The 15,577-nt window shown below is 47.0% G+C and overlaps 1 protein-coding gene across 1 annotated transcript in view; it reads left to right on the plus strand.

Annotated features, from left to right (window-relative positions):
- plekha7b (pleckstrin homology domain containing, family A member 7b) overlaps positions 1-15,577 on the plus strand; it is a 176,292-nt gene that overhangs the window by 105,004 nt on the left and 55,711 nt on the right. The window contains exons 6-8 of the mRNA XM_056278536.1: positions 3,259-3,369; positions 7,176-7,248; positions 8,307-8,407. Of these exons, the coding sequence (XP_056134511.1) occupies positions 3,259-3,369; positions 7,176-7,248; positions 8,307-8,407 (285 nt within the window). The remainder of the gene's footprint in view (positions 1-3,258; positions 3,370-7,175; positions 7,249-8,306; positions 8,408-15,577) is intronic.

A 15,577-nucleotide genomic window follows, 5' to 3' on the forward strand; every position in this document is an offset into this window, starting at 1 on the left:
CAACCTCATGAACTCACACCAACCTCATGAACTTACACCAACCTCATGAACTCACACCAACCTCATGAACTCACACCAGCCTCATTAACTTACACCAACCTCATGAACTCACACCAACCTCATGAACTCACACCAACCTCGTGAACTTACACCAGCCTCATGAACTCACACCAGCCTCATTAACTTACACCTACCTCATGAACTCACACCAACCTCATGAACTCACACCAACCTCATAGGAAAACCAGCCTCAACAGTAGAACTCGAACGCGTGATATTTTTGCATATATGTTTGCATACATTTCAGGCGTCTCAGGGTGACTGTTCAGTCTCTAACTGGCAAATGCTTTAATTCATGTCAGACCACGCTCTCCTTCTGATTAACGGCTGGGGACTGTAATCAGTCAGCCATTTTTCAGGCGTTGGGGGACACTCAGTAGCGAATTCCCAGGACCTGGACATGTGTGGAGCATGTGCATCTGTCAGATAACTCTGGCGCAGTTGAGTCTGGTGAAGGAGCAATTATAGGAAGTGGAAATTAATTAATAAAAAACGTTGTTTTAGCTACATCGTGGTTTAGATAAAGTGTAAAGTCTATTTCATTGAGGTTCCATTTGTTTTCCTGAGAAATGCATATTTACTTTGACCTTGTTATAATACTAATACTACTACTAATAATTATTATTATGTTTATGTAGCACAAAGTGCTTCACAAAAAACAAACAAAAAACCAGATAAAACCAGAGAAGGCCAGAATGACGTTGTTCCACGTGTCTTTATCACAAGGTCTGCATGATCTTCATAACTGCATGTACTGGCTAGTATGACTGTGTGAAATGATGCAGGTTGATGTCCCAGGAAGTTGAATCAGTTCATCTGGACACGAGAAACATTTCATCCTCATCTAAGTGACTTCGTCAGTCTCAGCTGACTGCAGCTGTCCCCACCCTCATAAACAAGACAGCAAATTACCACGACCATTAATCGGCTCTGTGTGTAGCTGTAGTCCACTGACTCCCCGTTTATTACTGCAGTGGTCATACCAGTTTCCTGTTTGTTGGCGTGTGCTGTTGACTATGGCACCGGAAGTCAGTGGACTACAGTTACGCACAGGGTCAATTAGAGCTAAAATGGCCATGTGTACTATTCACAGAGGGTTGGGGAATAGTTGCAATTACAGCATTGTAAGATGGTGACAGATGTACTCTTAGGACCCCCCCCCCATTCCCCTTGGTTCAGGGATAGTCATTCCCTCTTAACATAGATGGCCTCTTTGACTTCCCGTTCAAACCAGCGTTCCTCCCTATCAAGGATGGTCACATCCTCATCCTTGAAAGAGTGGCCACTGGCCTGTAGATGGTGTAGACTGTGGGGTCCTGGCCTGTAGATGGTGTAGACTGTGGGGTCCTGGCCTGTAGATGGTGTAGACTGTGGAGTCTTGGCCTGTAGATGGTATAGACTGTGGAGTCTTGGCCTGTAGATGGTGTAGACTGTGGGGTCCTGGCCTGTAGATGGTGTAGACTGTGGGGTCCTGGCCTGTAGATGGTGTAGACTGTGGAGTTCTGGCCTGTAGATGGTGTAGACTGTGGAGTCTTGGCCTGTAGATGATGCAGACTGTGGAGTCTTGGCGTGTAGATGGTGTAGACTGTGGAGTCTTGGCCTGTAGATGGTGTAGACTGTGGAGTCCTGGCCTGTAGATGGTGTAGACTGTGGAGTCTTGGCCTGTAGATGGAGTAGACTGTGGAGTCCTGGCCTGTAGATGGTGTAGACTGTGGAGTCCTGGCCTGTAGATGGTGTAGACTGTGGGGTCCTGGCCTGTAGATGGTGTAGACTGTGGGGTCCTGGCCTGTAGATGGTGTAGACTGTGGAGTCTTGGCCTGTAGATGGTATAGACTGTGGAGTCTTGGCCTGTAGATGGTGTAGACTGTGGGGTCCTGGCCTGTAGATGGTGTAGACTGTGGGGTCCTGGCCTGTAGATGGTGTAGACTGTGGAGTTCTGGCCTGTAGATGGTGTAGACTGTGGAGTCTTGGCCTGTAGATGATGCAGACTGTGGAGTCTTGGCGTGTAGATGGTGTAGACTGTGGAGTCTTGGCCTGTAGATGGTGTAGACTGTGGAGTCCTGGCCTGTAGATGGTGTAGACTGTGGAGTCTTGGCCTGTAGATGGTGTAGACTGTGGAGTCCTGGCCTGTAGATGGTGTAGACTGTGGAGTCCTGGCCTGTAGATGGTGTAGACTGTGGGGTCCTGGCCTGGTGAGGTAGCTCTCTTTGTTGTGCCATCCCCTTCTCTAGAGTCTGTTTGGTTTCCCCGATGTACAGGTCACGACCATCCCCCCAGCACTAGTGTACACTATATTCCTCTTGTGCCGGGGGACCCGATCCTTGGGTGGACCAATTTCTGGTACAGTGTGTTTTGGGGTTTGAAATCAACCGAGACGCGGCGTTTGGAAAATATGCGTTTCAATGTTCCGACACTCCCGCCACATACAGAATCACCGCTGGTTTATGCTTAGGCAGCTGCTGGCCTCCTCTTTGAGTGATGAAACTGGTTCAACTTCCTGTGATCAAGAGAATGTAGTTTTATACAACATTTTGTGTAAATTTCACTAGGGCTAGGCAATATACCAATATTATATCAATATTGTGATATTGATCATCATCTGGGATTTTGGATATCGTAGTATTGCGATCTTTTCCTGGTTTAAAAGGCTGCATTAAAGTAAAGAGATGCAATTTTCTGAACTTATTAGACTGTTGTATTATTTGTCTCTACCTGTTTGGACATCATATTCACATTATTAATGAGTGTTTATTAGAAATGTCATTGTGTAACTATTTTGTGAGAGCATCAGTCGTCATCTCTACAATATCGTCAAAACATCGATATCATGGTATTCGGTCAAAAACATCGTGATATTTGGTTTTGTCCATATCGCCCATCTTTAAAGTATCTTCCATAGGGTTTACTAGGCTGGGGTATATATGGGGCTGTCTCAGCCATCAGTGACACTTGGAAATAATCAAACTTGTTATAATTAACATGGCACGCGCTCAGCTTGCCTTAAAATGTATCAAAAGCATATGTTAGAAAGGTTTTTTCCAAACCAGCATGCGAGGGTTTTGCAGTTTAGGAACTACGGAGGACAATGCAGTCTTCGTCTTCACCCATCAATCATCATACCTTTAACTTAGATGATGTTAGTTAGAAAACATGACCTCCCCCCTGCATTTTTTCAGTTTTACGTTTTGTGTTGTGTAGCTACACGGTTCCAGGGGGGCGGGTAAGGTGCACAGTTTTGGCAAGAGGGACCATGCTGTCAAGAGAAACCCCAACATCCCTGTGGTCGTGAGAGGCTGGCTCTACAAACAGGTGAGCTTCGGGGTCAGCCCCTGTCGAAACTGACCAACTTGACGTGAGTAATATACCTCGATGGAGCCTATCTATGAACGCACATTAATCAGAAAACATTACACAATCTGTCACGCTGCGGAATTTCAAACACAGCAGCTAGTTAGACCGTCTTGCTCACCGTCTATCCCCTCTGCAAAAAGCTGACACACCACAGTTGGAAAGCACTGTTGGGGGATGACCTTGTACCCTATGGCTGGGTAAACAGGATGATGAATGTTATCATTCCACATTATGAGAGCGTCCTCTGTGGCTCGGGGCCCCGAGAATGGAAAGAGGTGTGAGACCGTCCATTCCAGAGCGAGTTATTTGAGGAAGAAGTCCAGGTTGATTGACTTGCTGATGCCTGTGGCTCTGGTCTTGGAATTTGGAGTGTTTATTCTAGTAAATACATATGAGTAGAAAAGAGTTGACAGCACAAGTATTACCTGGGGAGAAATTAGAACAACATGAGTGGAATAACAACCTGAATAACAATGTGTTATTGCTTTGAGTGAAAGCAAATTTAATGGATTAAAGTGCTGTATTGTGGGTCCGAGGATGTTGTCTACCATGAACTATATGTACGTATATGCAAAAAGAGTTTGATCTGTTCTTTAGATGCAAATCACCTGATGAACCTAGCTTCCTAGTCTCATGTTTAACTGTACCATCGACATAGATTCATTAGGGGGCTGAGACCTCTCCAAATAATGTCTGCGAGTGAGAATATATGCCGTTCAAAGAGAGTTGAGATTTCAGGGTTCTGTAATTGATATTATAATCTTCATTGATAAGAAAATTGGTGCCACCGCACCACTATCCTCTCTTAGCCTCTCCCTCATATTCAGCCACTTGGTATTGTCCATGTGGTTTCACCTGAGGTAAGATTTCACAGAAACACCTTCGACAGAAATGCAGGTAAGATGTTCTCAATGACCTTGAACCTGCTCAAACAAATCAATCTTTAGATAAAAGTTTTTAAGTTTTTCCCTTTTTTTTTTTTTGGGTTGTTTGTTAGGTAAAACCATGATTCAAATAAGCTAACTTTAGCTCCGTTGAACCACTGTATCTAGTTTACAATGTCAGTGTTGGGTCGTCAGTCAAGCTGCTGAAGTTTGCTGACGACACCGCCTTTATTGGGCTCAACTCTGGTGGGGATGAGTCTTCCTACAGTTGGGAGACGAGTGTCCTGGTGCAGCCAAAACAACTTGGAGCTCAGCGCTGTAAAGACAGTTCGTGGTTGTGGCCTTCAGAAAGTACCCAGCCCCACCCACCCCCATCACCCTGTGCGGATCCCAGTCGACACTGTGGAATCCTGCTTCTTGGGCACCATCATCGCCCGGGACCTCCAGTGGGAGCTGAACATCAGCTCCCTCACGCAGAGGGCACAGAAGAGGATGTACTTCCTGAGGCAGCTGAAAAAGTTCAACCTGCCAAAGCCAATGAGGGTGCACATTTACACTGCCGTCATTGAGTCCATCCTCACCTCCTCCACAACTATCTGGTACGCCGCTGCCGCTGCCAAGGACAAGGGCAGACCGCAGCATACCATTCGTTCTGCGGAGAGGATGATTGGCTGCAAACTGCCATCCCTCCATGACCTGTACGCCTCCAGCACACTTGAGGCAAGGAGTAAAGATAATGGCTGACCCTTCCCACCCAGGCCATGGTCTCTTCAAAACACCCCCCTCTGGCAAGAGGCTAAGGTCTGTAAAAAACAGAACCTCACCCCACAAGAGCAGCTTCTTGCCTACACAGTGGGCCTTTCTAACAAGCCACAGACACCCCCACAGATCCTGACACTGCTGCCCTCCCAACCCCCTTCTATCTTCCCTACTGTGCTCGCTGCATACGGACACCTTGCCTAAAACCTGCACTACCCTGTAAATAACTCTTATTCTGCAAAAATCCTGATTTAACTTTTTGTCAAAACAGCTCCTGCCGTCCAGTGCTGGGCATCAGGGGCTGTCATGTGGTCTCGGTTTACTGTTAATCTTTCCCTCTTGCGCCAACATACCAAGACAAATTCCTCGTATGCTCTTGTACTTTGCAATAAATACGATTCCAAGTCCGATTCCCAAGTGTCCAGTCAGGATATAATGTAAATAATATGCAACGTTAGATACTCAGTTGAAAATATGAGGTTAATACTAGACCCATTTCAGTTACAAACTTAAGATAATGACTCTGTGTCGTTCTGTTCAGTCACACAACAGTTGTGCTTCACATCTGTGACACTGTGTCCTTGTGGCCAAAACAACAACAACAACATCAGACAAGTCTTGCTACCACTGTTGCTGTTTTGTGTGTGTTGACAGTCAGGAATTACTTGTAAATTGGTGGCAGCTCTTTATAACCAACCATACTCCTGGTATGGCATCTATGAGGGTACAACACCCCGGGGTGCTTCTAGGGGTGTGGGGGGGGTGGGGGTCTGGGACAGAAGACCTGACATCACAGACTGTCAGCAGTAGATAATTACACCCGTGCTAGCTTCATTATCTGTTAGGCAACATGGCATGAACATCCAGTAAACTGCCGTGTGGAGATATGTTGCTTGGTTTATGGTAGTGTTAAGTAGTAGTTATCACAGGACGAGAGGTTGAGCCTCATCTCTAACGTATCAAACTGACATTCTTACTGAGAGGGAACTAGAACAGGCTCTTTTCCTAATTGCCAGCACAACCAGACATATTACTGTGTTGTTGTGTTATTTACCCTGTGTGGCAAAACATGACGTACTATCATTAAATGTGCCTGATCTTGTGGATGTCTATTTAATACCAAGCACTCCATGTCCTATTACACTACAGTATGCAGAATGATATGTGATTCATAGCACTAAAAAAATCCCCTCATTTAAAAGCCTTTCGCCATCTGGATGAACCTAGAGCCAGATTTGAGCCGTGAGTTGAGGAGAAAAAAACTTCGGCTAATTGGAAGAAAATCATTTTTCTAATGATATGCGTGGCGGCACGGTGGCGCCGTGGTTAGCGCGGCCGCCTCACAGCAAGAAGGTGCTGGGTTCGAGCCCTGGGGTAGTCCAACCTTGGGGGTCGTCCCGGGTCGTCCTCTGTGTGGAGTTTGCATGTTGTCCCCGTGTCTGCGTGGGTTTCCTCCGGGGGCTCCGGTTTCCTCCCACAGTCCAAAGACCTGTAGGTCAGGTGACTCGGCTGTACTAAATTGTCCCTAGGTATGAATGTGTGTGTGTGTGCTGGCCCTGTGATGGCCTGGCAGCCTGTCCAGAGTGTCTCCCCACCTGGCTCCCAATGACTGCTGGGATAGGCTCCAGCATCTCGTGACCCCGGTTGGGATAAGCGGCTTGGATAATGGATGGATGGATGGATGGATGTTATGCGGGAGGCCTGTTTCCCCCTCTGCCTACCATTAAAGAGCACCATGTCCCCGACTATACGGCATGGCTCAGGGGGTAGAGCGGGTCATCTAGTAATAATCGAAGGTTCCTGGTTCAATCCCTGGCTCCTGCAGAGAGCATGTGGAAGTGTCCTTGAGCAAGACGCTGAACCCCTAACTGCTCCTGATGAGCAGGTTGGCCCCTTGCCTGGCAGCCTCCTCCATCAGTGTGCGACTGTGTGTGTGAATGGGTGAATGTGAGGCGTACACCGTAAAGAGCATTGAGTGGTCGGTAGACTAGAAAAGCGCTATATAAACGCAGTCCATTTACTGTATACATTTTTAAGTGAATTGAAATTGGTTTCCTGAGCAGGGCTTTTAAATAAATTGTTGTCTCCTCCCCCCACCTTCGTCCCCACCTTCTCCTCCAGGACAGTTCTGGGATGCGGCTGTGGAAACGGAAGTGGTTTGTTTTGTCAGACTACTGCTTGTTTTATTACAAAGGTGAGTCTAAGAAAAGTGCCACGCAGAGGCTTGGTAGTTATCGATTGGCGTGTCATAGGGCACCCCGGCTCGATGTGGAAATCAAACTAACACACACTGCGCAATCTTGACTCAAGGGTGAATAATCTCTCAGTCAATGGTGACATGGAGAGTAATGAGAAATTGTCACACTGCAGCCCCCCCCCTTCCCATGAACCTCAGTGCGTCATTACGGAGTGTGCTTCTGTGGTTGTTTTGCCATAGCATAACGCCTCTCCTCCATTAACATCTCGAATGATAGACAAGCCTTGCCAAGTGACTACATGCCCTCATGTGCATCCTTGAATCATCCTTGAGTTGTGTCCCAGCTATCACTCTGCTGTTTGCAATTGCTTAATGAATTACAGTAAAAATGGTTGGTGAAGTGAGAGACTGTTGTCTTTGGCCACTGTAATATGGTTAACTATGAATTTGTATGAGACTTTGTATGAGAATTTGTATGAGAGGCTGTTGCATTTGTATTTGCATGAGAATTTGTATGAGAATTTACATGATAGACTGCTGTCTTTGTAATTATATGAGAATTTGTATGAGAATTTGTATGAGAGACTGTTGCATTTGTATTTGTATGAGAATTTGTATGAGAATTTACATGAGAGACTGCTGTCTTTGTAATTATATGAGCATTTGTATGATAATTTGTATGAGAGACTGTTGTATTTGTATTTGTATGAGAATTTGTATGACAGACTGTTGTATTTGCATTTGTATGAGAACTTGTATGAGAATTGTATGAGATATTTGTATTTGTATGAGAATTTGTATGAGAGACCGTTGTCGTTATATTTGTATGAGAATTTGCATGAGAATTGTATGAGAGACTGTTTTATTTGTATTTGTATGAAAATTTGTACGAGAATTTGTATGAGAGACTGTTGTATTTGTATGAGAATTTGTATGAGGAACTGTTGTCTTTGGACACTGCAATATGGTTAACGACGAGTTTGTATGTGTGTGTGTGTGTGTGTGTGTGTGTGTGTGTGTGTGTGTGTGTGTGTGTGTGTGTGTGTGTTTCGCAGACAGTCGAGAGGAGACAGTGCTTGGGAGCATCCCTCTGCCTAGCTATGTCATTTCCCCTGTGGAACCTGATGACCACATAAGTCGAAAATATGCATTTAAGGTAACACTTAGATATGAGGTTTTTTACTGTTGTCCTATTGGGTAGGAACTCTAGAAGAATTTATTTTTCATATGGCTACTAGCCAGAATCAATTCATTTTTACTCACAATTCTGTTGGGGATATTCACAACTATTTTTTGTCACTATTTGATCAAATTTCCCTACCGCTAGTTTCCACGGCAACAGCCTCCCTCTCTGTATCCCAAGTTTGTGTGACTTGGAACCCCTTCATTTGACAGTCATATATCCCGATACCCAGATAGCAAAATTGCTGTGGCCCGGACCCGTCCCACATACCGCATGGAATGATGGCACTTGGGCGGCCCGCTCCTGTTTGCCAGATCTGGGCCAGAACCAAGCCACAGCAATGCCGCATGTGCCACATATCAGCCAAAGGTGGCCCATATTTGTTTTGTGATATTTGAGCCATATTCACCATTTACCACACGGGCCACTCCAGGGTCACATCCAGATCACATGTTGCCGAGAGCACCGCATCTTTGCCAAAAAAGGCCCACATCTGATTTGGCACATTTGGGCCATATTTGTTATTATACATGTGGGCCACGTCAGGCTCAGATCCATTTTGTCAGGGCCAGAAGAAGGTCATCAGTGCCGCATCAGTGCCTGAAGTGGCCCACATCTGGATGCTATCTGGGTATGCTTTAAAGCAAAACTTACTAACTTGCCTGAGGACTGAGGTGACTGATAGTTTCCATCTCACGTCTTAAGTATATGTTCAGCCATACCACGGTAACACTTCAGTAATGGCTCTTCATGTGGTTGTTGTGTTGTTGTCTGTAGTTCTGTCTCTATAAGTCATGCAGGGAAGACATGCTTTTGTCACAGTGGTCATGTTAGTGGCTATTGCTGGTTCTTCATACAAATCCATGCCTGTACAGTATTTTTTTGTTTAAATTCGCCCTACCCAACAGATCATTTGTCCATCCTCAAACTTTTACCACATCTTATGGACCTCATGAGTTTGGCACCTGCATCTGAGTCTTTTTGTCTTTTCATTGTGTTGAAAATATGGCTGCGCTCTAGATGTGCCCGTCTTAATGGTTAACCCAAATTGGCCCAGATAACAGTTTGTACGAGTATTGAAATATTTGGTGTAGCATGGTGTGTACCTGTCTAGCTGGTGCCCCTCAGGTCCTGCTGCTCCACCTGCAGGCAGACCACTGTCTTCACTCTTATCTCCTCCCTCATGCTTACGGCCCACCGCTCCGACCACACGCTGCTCCACTTTACAGACCAGTCCGAGATATTCCACTGACAGCTGCAATTACTTAAGATGTCAATTGTCTAAGAACACAACCATAAAGATGAATAAATGAACTAACTAACTAACTGACTGGCGGACTGACTGACTAACTAACTAACTAGCTTCCGCTTCCGGCGTGGGAAGATGGCGGCACGAATTCACATTTGCAACGGCCTCACCCAGTACCGGTGTGGGACGATTGCGGTGTGGATTTACATTTGCAGCGGCCTCACCCAGTACTGTCCATGCAGTGTCTTTGCCCACATCTGCGTCTAAGTTTGTGTCTTCGTTTGATGGCTGGGAGAGCTGATGGTGGATCGGCTGGGAGAGCTTGGTCTGCTAGATCCTGTGGGCCCAGGGACCACGGCCCTGCTTGGAACTGCGCCCGAACAGGTAACACTAAGGGCAGTCTGACAGGACAGGGAAGCGGGGCAGGCTAAGCTAACTGCTAGCCCATGCAGACCGGCAGTTCCGATAACACCGAGGGCGGTCTGGCAGTGGCCTCCCCTGTCGTTGACTGTGGTGTCATCCTGTGGAGTACGGGGCGTTATATCGAAGGTGTCTGGCTGGAAGAGCTAGCGTTGGATCAGCCGGTGGGCCCAGGGACCATGGCCCTGCTTGGAGCTGCGCATGAGGAGGAAGCACTGAGAGTGGTCTGACAGGATGTGGAAGCGGGGCAGGCTAAGCTAACTGCCTTACTGACTAACTAGCTAGCTAACCAGCTAGCTAACTAACTAACTAGCTAACTGACGAATTGACTGACTGACTGACTAAATGACTTTGGTCATTCAAAGCCTACTTTTGGACCTCTTTAATTCACTGTTAAGTATTTATAATCAGCTCTAACGTTTGGTAGACGTTTCTTGTGCTCTCTCGAGAGTGCACGGTGAGAACTCCTCCCTGGAGGCGTCAGACTCATTTTTCACCTTTCGGGAAATCCACCTGAGGGTTGACTGGGGTTAACAGCTTCTGGGTGCAGCCAGAGTGTTCTTACAACACATGTGCCGGCTGCAGCTGCGGGGCTCATAGCGGAGAACAGTTTTCCCCGAGTGTTTGATGCTGTGCCATAGCTCCAGGGCATTTTATTACAAGCCTCCCAGCTCCCTTTCTTCCTCTTGAGTTCGTGTGTGTGTGTGTGTGTGTGTGTGTGTGGCACCCCATATCTCCTGCATTTTAAAGATTATATTACATAACAATAGGCCTGGCGTATTAATTATACAGCCAATCTGTTCTCCACCCTCTCAGCTTCTCCACCTTCCACTTGCTCGGGGATCTGGCGTACATGTGCATGTATTTAAAGCCCCGTCTTGTGCTGAGCCCTCCCTGGGCGGCTGCGTATTACATATTCCATCAGCTGGAGCACAATGCTTTTTTTAACGTTCAGTCACTGTTACAGGAAGTGCGTGAAGAGTTTAACGAGCCCTCCACATGGTTGGCATCGGTCGGCTGTTGTATTTCCTTCAATCAGCCATGTGGTAGAGTGGATAGTTTGCAATTCACACTGTCAACACTAGAATGACCGGGATTTCACTCCTACCTAAAAACGACCATGGGCGTGTGTCAAGATAAATACCCAGTTGACATATTAATGCAATACGTATGTCTGTTATGAAACTAACTGACACCAAAATTAACATTTTAACAGCTATAATACTATTTTTAAACAGCTTAACCTTCAGAGAGACGTGATCGCGCTTGAACAGCAAGATTGAAAAAGTGAAAATATGACCTGAAAAACAAACCGGAAAACACATATTGCTAATCTAACAAACGTAACAAGGCCTATAACACGTGACATGTGAAAAAAAGAAGTGAAAATAAATATTGAAACAGCCCCAAACAACGACCGGGACTTAAAAACCGCTAGAACGACCGTGGGCGGTCATTTTGACTGCCGCGGGTTTCAATCTCTATATTGTGTCAAGATAAATACTCAGTAGAGATATTAATGTATTACATATGTTAGTGTGTCTGTTATGAAACTAACTGACACCAAAATTAACGTTTTAACAACTTTAATACTATTTTTAAACAATTCAAAATGGCCGCCGTCCAACGGCTGTAAACACTGCAGCGCCTCGGTGGTAGTCATGGTGCGTCTGTAACCACACATGTTGGACATAACCACACAGCAAGTGTAGACTATTTCTCTCCACTGGAGGGCGCTAGTGTGTTAATAGCACAGAGCAACGAACTTCACCAAGGAAATGACGCCACCAGCACACGTCATAAATACTGACATGACGCGCACCATCACGCGCAAATTACGAGCGGACATTTTGACGGCTCATGGTCGTTTTAGGTAGATCTGATCGTAACTTTTTTGTGCAATTGATGTAAAACTCATTTTAATGCAAATATATGCAATTTTAAGAGCATTCAGAGAGTGGCAGGTCTGTATCTTGTGTTCACAAAATTATTAAACTTCGAAAATCCAAAACCGTCAAAATGACGACCTTGGTCGTTCTACTCTAAAAAACATTTTTGGTATTGTAAACTACTAATGAGACACGTTAGCCCCTAGCTAACGGGTCTGACCCTTTAGCCGAGCGGTTAGTGACGTCGCCTTGTGGTGCAGTACACCCCGTATCGAATCCCGCACCGGGCAAGAAAGTAACCGGTTACACTGGTGGCAGCGGCGGGATCCGGAAGTGTGCGGATCCGCAGGAGTCTCTTCGGAGCGCGGGATGAACAAAGCGCGCTTCCGGGGAGGGTGACGACTGTAAACTACTAATAAGACACGTTAGCCCCTAGCTAACGGGTCTGACCCTTTAGCCGAGCGGTTAGTGACGTCGCCTTATGGTGCAGTACACCCCGGATCGAATCCCGCACCGGGCAAGAAAATAACCAGTCACAGTATTATGCTGAAAATGGTGCTGTTGGCAAACATAGATGATTAAATATCAGTATAAGGGCGTAGTGACAGGTACCGAGTTGCGCAGTACAGTGAGTGTACAAGTTATCCCTACTTGGCTGGAGCGGCCAGCCTGCATGTAAAGTACCGCGTGTTTTACTTGGTTCGATCGTTGGCTGTACTGTTACACTCCGCTGTGTGGTTGTAAGACTTGGTGGCGGTCTCGGCGTTGTCGCTGCTGCTGACTGTTAATCTTCTTCAGGCCTCTGAGACGAGGCCTGCCAGCCGAACGCAGCCCCAACCACCCCCCCCTCCCCCCCGTGTGAGTCGGTGATGATCTGCAGCACGCTCGGTGTGTATCCCTCCTGCGTTGTGTTCTCTTGTGTTTGCTCACCTCACTGTGATTCTCTCATTTCCTGTTGGCCGGTTGCCCCCCCGTTGTGACCCGGTGTGTGCGCGCTGGCGGGGCGAGTGCTCTCCTCTGCGGTTGGCTGTCCCGAAACAAACAGGCTCCCTGTCGTGCATGAATAGGTATTTGATTTGACCTCCGCCTCGTAAGCCACTCATCCTCCATCCTCAGCTCATGTCGTTTCATGTCATGCCAGCGAATGCACATGTGCAACGTGCATCCGTGTTCGATCTGCACACATGACCGCGGTCATGGACAGACGACGCCGGCACACAGATCGCAGGCTTTTGCTTTTTGTCCTTGCATGCAGTAAGATACAGAAGCCACATGCAGAAGCCACATGTCTGCAGCTGCGCGTTGCTCGGTGCATTGAGGACTACATGCTGCAAACACGGCCAGGCTTCAGCTGCCGGTTGCCACCTGAGAGTGAGACCTGCTTCGCCGGGTCTTTAATGTGTGTCGAGACTATAGCACTGGCATTCTTCCCACCAACTTCCATGTCACTCGTCAGGTTCCCGGCGACATGGGAATGGTGGGATAGAAGGGTCACACGGCGGGCCTCACAATGTCCTGGCGGCCCCGGCCGTCTTTCCCACACTCCTCTCCGGTTTCAGCGGCTTTGTTTTGGGGCCCGTCACCACTTTACAACCATTCACGTCACATCATCTCACAGGCTATGGCGTGTCCTGCTGCGTCTGCTGCAGCCTCCTCTGCTGTGCTCACCTCGTCTGTGGCCCCCACTGACCGGCACAGTTTAGAGAACTGATTTTCATATAGCCAACAGTTTTCAAAATGCCACACTAATTGATTGTCGCTTTAAATCCAATTGTGTGGCATTTGTCCTACTTTAATGAGTTTAGACTCACTTGGAGGCGAGGCTCTTCTGAATCCACGCAAGATCACACCGTGTAGGGACACTGCCCTCCACCCAAACACCACCCCGTAGGTTGTGCGTACAAGCAGCTTATTAGGAGCTATAGTTACGTTCTGAGCTGCTCCCTCGCGGCCCTCCATGATTATAACACGTGACTTTCCCTGTGACAATAAGCACCTCCTTCCACAAGCTACCTTGAGAAGGAATATTAATGAGAGTGGTTATAATGTCCGCGCTAGCCGACTTGCTAACTGTTGGCTAACGTTAAGTTGGCCCTTATGACGTCATTCATAGGTAAACGCACTGCCGACAGCAATCTTAGTTACTACACTAGACGGCCAAACAACACGGAAACGCACCGACGGCATATTCTATTGCTCTCACGTTGCTTTGAAAACCCACAATGCACCGCAGCGACAAGTATCCGTGGCATACCTCCTGCCGCCGGTAGGGGCGCTGATTCAGGAAACGCTCCTGCGGGTCGTGTTAGAGGGCAAACGACCTGTGTGGTGGTATGGGTTGGAGGACTTGTGTGTAGGATGTGCTTATCATGTCAGGCCAGCTTTCAACAAACCAACAATGGGCCGTGGTGAAAGCAGGGATTAAAATGAAAGCGACTTTTCATTTGTGTGTAATGCATGCTCTTGTGATGGACTTTGTTCATTTTTAACGGGTTTTAGCGGTTCTCTTCCAAGAGTAAAGGCAGCAAGCAAACATGGATGGCAGCAGTTAGTTTCCAGCTGACCTGCTAGTCATTTAACATTGAATCCTGGCAAGGCGGGAATGTAAAATCGGGTTAAATCCTGTGAAATAACGCTATTAATGCCCGAGATCAAGACGGTGCTCCGGGGCAGCTAGTAGGCCCGACGGGATCTGAAGGGGGGGGACTGTGTTTATTTACTCATTTGGATGTCACAGAGAAAAAAACAAGAAGGTTATTATTGAGTTGAAAGCAGAGGCAGCTCAGTAGCCGAGCTGCAGAGCGCTGCAGAATGTGCTGAGCCCTGTGCGCTGGCGGATGACCGGCTGCAGCAGAGGGTGCCCCATGCTGGGGCAGGCGGGGGCGGGGTGGGGATTTGAGGGGGATTTGGTGAGGGCAGATTAATCCAATGGACCGTGGGCTGGAATATTTAACAGCTGAACAACATTCCATACCACCACATTAAAGGCTTGGGCAGGTAATGTGATAGTCATGGTGTGTGTGTGTGTGTGTGTGTGTGTGTGTGTGTGTGTGTGTGTGTGTGTTGAGTTGGTGACACACACTACTCAGTGCTGTTGTGTTGCGATGGCTTTTGGCTGTAGTTGCTGTGTGATTTCGTTACTAATATTCCAGTAGTATCACCCTGCAGACGCTTTCGTGCAGAGAAACCTGCAACTCCAACCCCAAGTTACACCTTCGCATGTCCTAAACATCTCCAGCCTTTCGCTGATCTTTTTATTTTATATTTTATTTTTTTGGTTTTATGTGCAATGTTATCGTTGCCTCTGTTCAGAATAATGCTTTTCATTTTCAGTGAACAAGTGAGCAAAACGAGTCACTCATCCATGCGCTGCTTTGACGTTTTGCTGATACTTATTCTTTACTCCTCAAGCTGCCAGCATTACTGCATACTGCATATAGTTTACCCTGAGACAGTGGTATCATATGTGTCCTCTCTCTCTCTCGTCTCTGTCTGTCTGTCTCTCTCGTCTCTCTCGCTCTCTCTTGCTCTCTCTCTCGTCTCTCGCACTCTCTTTGTCTGTCTGTCTGTCTCTCGCCCTCTCTC

This window comes from Lampris incognitus, chromosome 4 (genome assembly GCF_029633865.1).
Source record: "Lampris incognitus isolate fLamInc1 chromosome 4, fLamInc1.hap2, whole genome shotgun sequence".
NCBI classification, from domain to species: Eukaryota; Metazoa; Chordata; class Actinopteri; order Lampriformes; family Lampridae; genus Lampris; species Lampris incognitus.